Source organism: Ammospiza nelsoni, chromosome Z, assembly GCF_027579445.1.
Source record: "Ammospiza nelsoni isolate bAmmNel1 chromosome Z, bAmmNel1.pri, whole genome shotgun sequence".
NCBI lineage: Eukaryota > Metazoa > Chordata > Aves > Passeriformes > Passerellidae > Ammospiza > Ammospiza nelsoni.
In genome coordinates, this window is record NC_080669.1 from 5,589,814 (window position 1) to 5,600,891 (window position 11,078).

Sequence of the window (11,078 nt, forward strand, 5' to 3'; positions counted from 1 at the left end):
CAGGACGGGAAGGGCCTCTTCCCAGGCCAAGGGAGGAACAAGGGGATCCTAGCCCCTTAAAGGAGCTGGAACGATGGTGGAAATCTAAGTTTGGGCACAGTCCTCAGAAACTAGATAACACTTGGGAGGAGGATAGTCCATTAAAATCGGGGATGGACAAGAAGGAAAGCAGCCCGCAGGGACCAGATAGTCCGCAGGGGTCGGGCAGCTACAACGATGCTGACAGCCCACCCAGATTAGAAGTTGAGAGGGAAGAAGGCAGCCCACATGGAACAGAGAGTCGAGGGGAGACACGTAGCCTCCCCGAACTAAGTCCATATGGGGATAGTAGTACACCCAGAAGCGGAGGTTTTGGGAAATCAGGTACCTGTAGAATAGAAACTAGCACACCAAGGACTGGGGATAACTCACTGGGAGGCAACGTCTCTAAGCTAAGGTATAGTGAGAAGAATGACACTGAGACATGCGAAAGGGAGGTAGAGAACAACTCACAGAAGCTGAATATAATAATTCAGATAGAGGATAAGAGAGATGGAAGGGGAACAGAAGATGAGGACAGTAGCCCGGAACAGGATAGGCGCCGGCAGATGCGGGAAGAAAGGCGACAGATGCAGAGCGAGGCGCGGCTGGACTGTGTAAACCATGCCAGGGGGGTAGTAGGAAAAGAATTAACAGAAATAGAAGGTGAAGATGAAGAACAGGGAAAGGGAAAGAGAAAAGAGAAAAGAAAGAATAGGGAAGACATTGAGGCACAGGAAGATCCTGGGGAAGGGACTAGTCATTCGTATTATACCAGATCTGTGGCACGGAGGGAAGCAAAGCAAGAAGAGGAACGGAACCATACAATAGCTCCTCTCCGACAACTTATGCCAATGGTAGGAGAAAGGACCAGGGTAAAGGTACCGTTCTCCACAAGTGATCTGAACAATTGGAGGGATGAGGCAAGGAACTTCAGGAGGAATCCAGAGGGAGTAGCGAAGAGGTTTGAATTAATGGCAAGGAATTTAGATATTGATTGGGAAGATATAGAGGTGATGTTGTCAGAATTGACAGATACAGAAAGGGAACTCGTATTGGAAACAGGAAAACGACATGCTCAAGTATTATCAGGGAGACTAGAAGATAATTTCCCCAGTAGTAAACCAGAATGGGATCCGGGCAACGAAGAGCACTATCAACGATTGGTGCAGTACAGAAAGCTGATAGCGATGGGCTTGCGTAATGCGATCCCTAAGGCTATCAATTGGTTGATGTTATATGACATTAGGCAGGGAAAGGATGAGACCCCGTCAGAGTTTTTGGATAGGCTTAGGGCAGCCATGAGACAATACACACCCCTGGACCCGGCAACGGAAGAAGGGAAACAACACCTGTTAGGGTTAATGATGGGACAGAGTAACCCAGACATCAGAAAGAAATTGCAAAAGCTTGAACATCCAGAAAATAAAAACCTGGAGGCCTTGCTGAATGAGGCATGGAAGGTATATAATAATAGAGAAGTTGAGGAGAAGAAAAGGGAGGACAGGAGGATAGCTCGAGTAGTGGCTGTGGCAGTGGCAGCTCAGAAGACAGGTTGCTCGGAACCTGGAACCAGGGGTAGGGGTAGAGGCTACCCGGTGAGAGGGGGAGGGAGGTTCCAACCCCACCCAGCTAGAGTAGGGCCAGATCAATGTGCATACTGCCTACAGACGGGACACTGGAAACAGGAATGCCCCCAGTTAAAGAGAAGGCTAATGGCCACCACTACCACCACACAGCAAGAAAGTGAATGAGGGGGACCGGTGGGCCATACCCTAGCAGACCCACTGGTTAAAATGGAGCTAGGGGAAGGTAAAAAGGAATTGGACTTTTTGATTGATACGGGAGCAACCTTTTCGGTTTTAAATCAAGAATTGGTACCTAAAAGTGATGAATTTGTACAAGTTGTGGGAGCAACAGGCCAACCAGAAAAAGCTTACTTTTTGAAACCTATCAAATACAAAATTGGGAAACAAATGGGAATACACCAGTTTCTGTATTTGCCAAATTCGCCAAAACCTCTACTAGGGAGAGACTTACTAGAGAACTTGGGAGCCATAATAAAGTTCAAAAAGGACAGATTTGAATTTCAAGTAAAAGAAGAACAACTGATTACAGCCCTAAGTCTAACAATCAGTTGTGTGAAACCTAAACCTGAGAATCACAATTTTGAGCGAGTCCTGAGCGAGGCATACCCATTAGTATGGGCTACTGATATACCTGGAAAATCGAAACAAGCAGCACCGATTGTTGTTGAACTTAAAGACGGGGCAAGACCGGTGGTAAGAAAACAATACCCTTTGAGAATAGAAGACAGGAAGGGGATTGAGCCCATAATCAAAAGGTTTCTGGAACTGGGGTTATTGGTAGAATGTGAATCGGATTTTAATACACCAATCTTGCCAGTAAAGAAACCTAATGGAGCTTATAGACTAGTTCAGGACTTGAGAGCAGTAAATGAAATAACCAAGATATTACATCCTTTAGTTGCTAATCCATACACGCTTTTAACTAGACTCAAGGATAATTTGGCCTGGTTCACTGTATTAGACTTGAAAGATGCATTCTTCTGCCTTCCCTTAGCTCCCGAGAGTCAAAAGATTTTTGCCTTTGAATGGGAATCTGTAGATAAAGGAAGAAAGACCCAACTTACCTGGACGGTATTGCCCCAAGGATGGGCGAACTCCCCTACGATTTTTGGGAATCAGTTAGCCAAAGAATTAGAACAGTGGGAAAGGCCGCTGGGAGATGGCACCCTTCTGCAATACGTAGATGACCTCTTAATAGCAACAGTAACAGAGGAAGAATGCATTGAATGGACTATTTCCTTGTTAAATTTCCTGGGTTTAAGTGGATACCGAGTCTCTCAACAGAAAGCACAGCTGGTGCAAAAAGAAGTGGTGTACCTGGGATACGAAGTCTCCAGAGGACAGCGATCCCTGGGAGCAGCTAGGAAAGAGGCCATCTGTCAAATGCCTAAACCAGAGACAGTGAGAGATCTGCGCGCCTTCCTGGGGATGACAGGTTGGTGTCGGCTATGGATCTACCAGTACGGGATACTTGCTAAACCACTGTACGATTTGTTGAAAGAAACCAAGGGTGTTCTAGTTTGGACTCCCGAGGCAGAAGGGGCCTTCAAGAAGTTGAAGCTGGAGCTAATGAGAGCACCGGCTTTAGGTCTCCCAGATGTATCAAAACCATTCTGGCTGTTCTCCCATGAACGACAAGGGATGGCCCTAGGAGTCCTGGCACAGCAGTTGGGAACACACAAGAGAGCTGTGGCCTACTTCTCCAAGCGATTGGATGAAGTAAGTAAAGGATGGCCAGGCTGTCTGAGGGCAGTGGCTGCAGTGATAATTAACATAGAAGAGGCCAGAAAGCTCACACTGGGCCAAAAGATGACTGTGTTAGTATCTCACACTGTGTCGGCTGTGCTGGAACAGAAAGGCAACCATTGGTTGTCCCTTTCCAGATTCCTAAAATACCAGGCCATCTTGGCTGAATCAGATGACGTAACCATTCAGGTAACTAACATTGTGAACCCAGCTTCATTTCTAGAAGGGAGAGCCCCAGCAGAACCCATCGAACACGACTGCCTGGAAACAATTGAAGCCGTCTATTCCAGTCGCCCAGATCTCAAAGAAGAGCCGCTCGAAGGTGCGGACAACTGGTTCTCAGATGGCAGCAGCTTCGTGAAGCAAGGAGTAAGAATGGCTGGCTATGCAGTCACCACTACAGAAAGGGTAATTGAGTCAAACCCCTTGCCTGCAGGGACCTCAGCCCAAAAAGCAGAGCTGATAGCTCTGACCCGAGCCCTGGAATTGGCAGAAAACATGCAAATTAATATATGGACAGACTCTAAATATGCCTTCTCTGTTGTACATGCTCATGGGGCCATCTGTAAAGAAAGAGGACTACTGGCTACACAAGGAAAGACAGTCAAACATGCAGAAGAGATTCTGCGATTGCTAGAGGCGGTCCAACTCCCAGCACAAGTGGCCATAATGCATTGTAAAGGACATTTGAAAGGTAACACTATTCCAGAGATAGGGAACAGGAAGGCAGATACAGAAGCTAAATTGGCTGCCACAAGGAAAAGAGAAGTGGAAATAGTGGCCCTAATACCAGGAGAGCTGGATACCAATATCAAGCCAGAATACCAAGAATCAGATCATAGGTGGATTCAAAAGAATAAAGGTAAACTGTTAGACAGTGGATGGGGACAATTAGAAACAGGACAGTTGATAATACCAGGGAACATAATGTGGCAGATTGTGAAGGCGGAGCATGAAAAGGCCCATTGGGGTCTAGATCCGCTTTATCAACATTTGCGAGCCAGGATAGCAGGACCGAAATTATTTACTACTGTAAAGCACGTCACATCCCAGTGCGAGCGGTGTCTGAAAAATAACCCGAACACAGGAACCAAAGTACATCAAGGAGCCATAAATCGAGGTAAATTCCCAGGTGAAGTATGGCAAATTGATTTTTCTGAACTCCCAAGAAAAGGGGGGTTTCGGTATTTGTTGGTACTAACTGATACATTTTCTGGGTGGCCTGAAGCATTCCCTTGTAGGACAAATAAGGAAAGAGAAGTGACTAAAGTACTGTTGAATGAAATTATTCCACGGTTTGGGGTACCAAAGAGCATTTCTTCGGATAGAGGTACACACTTCTGTGCAAAAGTGGTGAGAGCAATAAGCAAAGCATTACAAATCAAATGGCAACTACACACATCTTATCGTCCACAGGCCAGTGGGCAAGTGGAAAAGATGAATCATCTCATCAAACAGCAAATTGCCAAAATATGCCAGGAGACTAATTTGCAGTGGTATCAGGCTTTGCCTATTGCTCTGCTTAGGCTGAGAGTCAAACCAAGATCAAAAGAAAAGTTAAGCCCATTTGAAATTTTGTATGGTAGACCTTATGCTATGCCAGTTGTAAATGGGGACGCTATAGACCAAATCGGTAATCAGTATATTTATGATTATGTAATTACAGTGGGGAAACAGTTTGATAAGAATGCTACTGTGGTGATAGGGCACCAACCTAAACAACCCGACTGCAAATTGCATCCGTTTAATCCCGGTGATTGGGTGTATGTTAAGAATCTTTTAGGAAAACCCCTACAAGAGAAGTGGGAGGGACCTTTCCAAGTGCTGCTGACTACCTTCACCGCGGTTCGGATCAAGGAGCGACCTACGTGGATCCACTATTCACGGGTCAAGAGAGCTCCGGAAAACAAACAAGAGGAGATCAAACCTGCCCTAGATGTACAGACTTCTGAGTCAGCTGTCTCCGCAGGATCACGTGAGAATTCAACATAAACTAACATTGACTTTGCCAAAACCTTTATCCCTCATAGCAGAATTTAATGCCGAAGCTAGAGCTGCATTGCGTAGCACGCCAATACAGTGGACAGGGTGGGTTGAAACATACAGTCAACAAGGACCTGACCCACAGGACCCTATTCACGATCAGCCGTGTTTTGGGTGTGGGGAAAGAAATTGTGTGGGACTAATTGGATTTCTTTGTGGAGGTTGTGATAGAAAATTTTGGAACGTACAAAGTTGTTTACTGGACCTCCAATGTTATGAGTGTAGCTGCAAAGAAGCAAGGGAAAATGACGACTATTTGGCCTTAGAGAAATTCGCCAACAGACCCATTTTAGAGGCTAGGGAATTGTTTGAAGCTCCCGAACAAATTGTATTAGGGTGGTGCCATTGGAAAGTACACCGCTGGTTGCAATATTGTTTGAAACTTAGTCGTTCTAAGGTTTTATCGACCCGTTGCTATTCTTCTGTCCCACGACATCCACTAATAAGTGACCAAATTGGACCCTTTAAAAAACAAAGAGATTTAGACACTGAACTAGAAAAGGCTATTTTTCGAGTAAAACAAATTCACATCAAGCAACGAGAACGCCAAAAGAAACAAAATTGACAGCCAGATATTATGACCCCGACTCCACCCCAAACCCTTACAACTCTGATCATTGGACTCTCGATAAGTATAGCTTTTCCCCAAGACTCTTCCCCAATAGACCCATGGTCTCATGCGCACCAGTGTATCCACCCAGAGTTGGGAACGAGAGGGCCCTATTTCGAGGTTTATGCCTTACGTAACAATCAGCCATATGCAAGTGAAGTGTGGGATCAGCCCTCCATGGTAGCATACAAGGGAGACCAAGTCCAAATTGGGTGTCGAGAACTTGACCCAGAGGAAGGGAAAACAAGGCGGCTAGTATTAACAATTAAACCCTTGATGCCAGCCTTTAAACATAACCTAATTACCTTTAGTCCAGTGAAAATGGGCAGGCCCACAGTCTGGATCCAGCAAAAGGGCCCAATTTCATGTCAGTGGAGCGACTTCAGGGAGGATCCACCTGGGTCACAACAACCGATAAAGGGGGTGATTTATAGAGAAGATTCACTTGGGGAGCTACGCCCTCAAAACATAACCTATGACCCTCACCCCCTTCTCCATTCTCCGGGAGAAATTGTAATATCTAGTGGTCCTGAGGGAGGAAAAGCACTGTGTGAGATGGCATTTAGATTGGATCAGTCAATGACGTTCACATGTGAAAGGGAGTTGAAAACACTGGGACAGGATATTAGCTCCCTCGGGCGTGCTCTCGGGCGTGCTGTCGATTATAGGATACAATTACCAGAAGACGTGATCCCATTGTATCCAGATCTAGACTTGCCTCAAGAAACCACCCTACCAGTGGAGTGTAAAGCAGTACACAACCTAACCTTTATAGGGCCTCAGGTGATAAGAAAATCTAACGAACTAAAATTATTGTTAGACCCCACTTATTCCCTGAAAAAGGTGCAAATGAACATTCACACCGATATTACTTATTTGCAAAAGGATTGCCGACCATTTATACAGCAAAGCCTTAAGGGATGGAATGCATGGCTAGCGACAAGGTCTCATCACAGAAAAACAAAAAGAGATCTAAGTGGGTGGATTGGCACCGGATTTGGTATAGTAAACACAATAGATCAAGAGGTATTAGTAAACAAATTAAGTACCGTCACATCGAGCTTAGGAAAGCTTAAGGTGCCTCTCAGTACATCCATGCTTACATTAGCTGAAACACAATCGCTAGTGGTGAAATTACTAACCATGGTAGCGAACCACACTGCAGAGGATTTTGTGAAGCTCGCTAACTACACAGGGGAACTTGGCAAGGACATTGCACTCGCTATCCAATGCTCTCAGACGCAACAATGGGTACAGTCGGTAGCGGCAGGAATAATGAGAGAAGGAACGGCAGGTATATTACCTCAAGAAATAAGGGAAACAATATTAAAGGACAATCATACTACACGATTTGAAAGGGACCATCAAGCTTGGTGGCAATTAGTAAACTTCACTTATGAACCTCAACAAGAACACGTTGAAGCTTATGTCCTCACCATTAGTGCGGCAGAGGAAAGAGGTATCTTTCCCATCCTCACTTTAGGGACAATACATCAAGATGTCATTGTCAGGCCAATAAACCATAACGTCTGGGCCAGTTATGATTACACCAAAAATAAGTGGCAATCGGTTAGCACAGAAGCATGCATCCCTAGAGGACAACTAGGCTATGTTTGCGAAAATGCTGTGGTAGAAGCCGAAGATTTATGCTTAGATGCTGAAAATGGTGTATGTACCTTAGAAATGCTTCAGCATGATAGAACACAATCACAAGTTTACTATATAGGAAATGGGTGTGCTTGCGTAAGGACAGCTTGTGACAACGTCACTATAGATAATTGCCTAGAAGAGACTAACAATACTAACTTTTGTGTATGCAACTTTACCAAGATCATAGGTTGTGATTTTCATTACACCGTCCCAATAACTACCCAACAGCTAATTAACGCAAATTTCAACCTATATCAAGAGATACCGAAATTACAAATAGGGATGGACGTAAAAATTCTCAAAGCAATGCTTGCACACCCTAAAGTAAAGAAATTGGTGCAAAAGGTGAATCAAACAACTAAACGAATGGTGTGGCAGATAGAACACAATTCAGAAAGGATAAAGAACGTCCTGACCGAAGTAGAACAAGTAGGCCAGCATCACTGGTGGGACATCTTTACAGGATACTCCCCAACAGCTACACAGGTCTTCCATTACCTGGTGCACCCAATGCTAGTAGTAATTATAGCTTTGTTATTACTAACTCTTACAAACATTTGTTTGTGGTGGAGACTAAGGGGCATAATGAAGAGGACCCAAATGATTTGGGCAATGGCACGAGCCTATCAGCGTCCTGTGAGACCAGAACTTGACGAAAGAATTCGTAAGCTATAAGAAAAGGGGGGAATGAAGCCCCAAAGCGGATAGCCTCTAAGAAATAATGAGTTAAAACATAGAATGTGAGGCATTTGAAGAAGACATAATATTAGGAAACACATAGAGCAATTAATCAGCTAAAGCATGAAACACAATGACAGGAAGGAGATAGGGATAGGGGGAACTGATGGGCTAAGCATGTTCAGAGCCAACAATGTCAAACTGACCCTAAGAACTTTGCCAAGCCATAGAGACCAAGCCAAGTACACCGGGAATTGACCAAATTAGGGAAGAGGTTCAAAAGTTTAAAGAGGAAGAGTCATCGGAAAGACCCCGTCTATGATGAAGGCAACAGGAACGACCACCTGAAAATTCCCCAAAAGAGATGTCTCCACCTACGCTCCGCCTACACCACGCCCCATATGAATATGCATGATTGTGTATCTGATCTGATGTAATCCTATACCCAAAATTGTATATAAGGCTTGCTTTTGCTATGTGAACTCAGAAATCCACTTCATGATTTCTCCGACGCGTCGTAATAAAATACCTCCTGCTTATCTGACTTAGGCTGAGTCTCTTAAGCAGTTATTCTCGCCTTTTGGGGCAAAATTCGGCATCACTTCATTCACAAACTCCAGACCCAAGTGCCTTTGGAGTATGGCCCACTGGGCAGTTTTTGCCCAGCCATGGCACTTGTGGATATAAGAAAGCAAGGGCAATGGTATTTGCAGCCAAAACCCAGCAAAGCTTGGCTCAGCCAAAACATCCTGGGGAGACAGAGGCCTCCAGCTGTTCCTAGAAATCAGCAGAGTTCCAGCCAAATGGTTCTAAGTGCACTCTCTTTGCCTGGATCAGAGCCTTGCTCAGCTGAAGAAGCAGAAAGATCAGCAAGGAGTTCCCAAAGGCCCATCACATTCTTTTGATTTTGCTCATCTTGTGTAAGTTTGCAACTAAACATGTGTTTGCCGTTGAGCTGAGAAAAAAAAAAAAACAAACCAAACCCCCCCTCCCCCCAAAAAAAACCCAAAAAAAAACCCCAAAAAAAAAAAACCAAAAAAACCCAAAACACCAAGAGGCTTATGACAGGGCCATGACATTCCACAAGAGGAATCACTGGTGTGCATTTCATGGACCTCTCTCAAGCCTATAAAAGTATTGTAGCCCTGATTTAAAATAGACCAGTATGAACCAACTTGGAGAGACAGACTGAAATGGCTTATAGGGTTTGTTTTAAAAGTGAGGAAAACTACCCAAAGGGTGTTGTTTTGTGACATTTTAATACTACTTTGGAATTACCAACTGCAATAAATCAAGAGGTAAAAAAGAAATTATTTGGTATAGGAATAATTAGAAACACAAAAAATGTGAAGATATGAATGCATGTTTTCATAAAAATCATGAAATTAGAGACAAATAGACGCCCTGAACTACAATAGAAAGGCAGGTAGAACTGGACTTGAATTAGCTCTTTTTACATTGCTGCAGTTTTTTCCTTCTGAAGAGGAGCTAGTAGGGTATTCCTGAAGAAAAGTGACCCAGGCAGGATTGGGCAGCGTGCCGTGCTCCGTGCAGAGGCTGCCAGGGGCTGCCTGAAGAGCGCCCTGCTGCAGCCAGAGCCCTCCTGGCCTGGGGCCCAGAAGCAGAGGGCCAGGGCAGCCACCTCCTCGTCCTGACCCTGACACCGCTCCTTGCTGCTGCTGCTGCTGCTGAGGGAAGGAGAACCAAAGGCTGTCGGTGGAGGACACCAGGCCATTGCTGCTGCAGCCTGTCCTGCCCTAACCCTGCCTTCAGCGCTGTGCAGAACCTGGACATCCTGGACAAGGAACAACAGCTGGTGTGTGCCTGTGGCTCTGAGGCTCCCGAGAGCTGATGTGTAATGGGGAAAAGCTGCCCCAGCCCTGACTCTGCCCTCTGCAAGCTGTGGCAGCAGTACAGACTGTCTCTGCACAACCATCTCCTGTGTCCTCGGTCTACTTGGTTCCCTTGCCTGCCTGGGGATGCCCACCCTCAGGGTGCCACATCTGCATGGCTACACTTGTGGGAACAAGTGAGCACAGCTTGGCCAGAAGAAGAGGTCAACTTCCCATAGTCATGTGGTGAGAGGTCAAGTACTTGTCTGTCACTGGACAGGACCAGGGCAGGCTCTTGCTTGGTATCAACGGCTCTCTTGACTGTTTGTTCCTTGTCATACCTCTGTACACGTTGGAGCCGTGTCACCAGCTCACAGCGGGTGTCCCTGCACTGCTACCAGCATGATTTTTGGGGACCTGGCTGTGACTCAAAGCAGCCGTACACTACACATCCCTGGAATGCTGCACCTGACCAAGAATATACTGACCCAGCTTGACAGAGCCATCAGTTCTGAGAAGGATGTTGTCGCTCTTCACATCTTGGTGGCTCACGTAGTTTGAGGGCAGAAAATGCAGGCCTTGCAGGCACAACAAGAGAAAACAGGAAAAGGAGGGCAAACAAATGTGAGTTAATCACAACAGAAAGAAAACAAACACTCTCAAAGATTCCCTCTCCAGGGGAATGGGGAGTATTGGCAGAACCAGTGCCATTGAGAGGAAGAGCTGGCTCACCCACTGCCACTATCTTCCCGTTCAGTGAATATCATGATGGCATTTTCCTTCTATACTATTTTCTCAGAGGGAAAAAAAATGCAAGATGCTGATTTAAAGCAGAGATGCCAGCTTCCAGGAGATACACAAGGCAGCCCCACTCTCGGGGCCTCTCAGCCCTTTGTGCTCAGCTGGGTAACA

General features: G+C 45.5%; 1 protein-coding gene across 1 annotated transcript; it reads left to right on the forward strand.

Moving 5' to 3' along the window:
• Window positions 1-1,772: 1,772 nt before the first annotated feature.
• LOC132086407 (uncharacterized) lies at window positions 1,773-5,345 on the forward strand (the record flags this gene model as incomplete). The annotated part of the gene is made up of 1 exon (XM_059492059.1): window positions 1,773-5,345. A coding segment is annotated over one exon (3,573 nt), but the record flags the coding sequence as incomplete, so codon positions are not given.
• Between the last annotated feature and the right edge of the window lie 5,733 nt (window positions 5,346-11,078).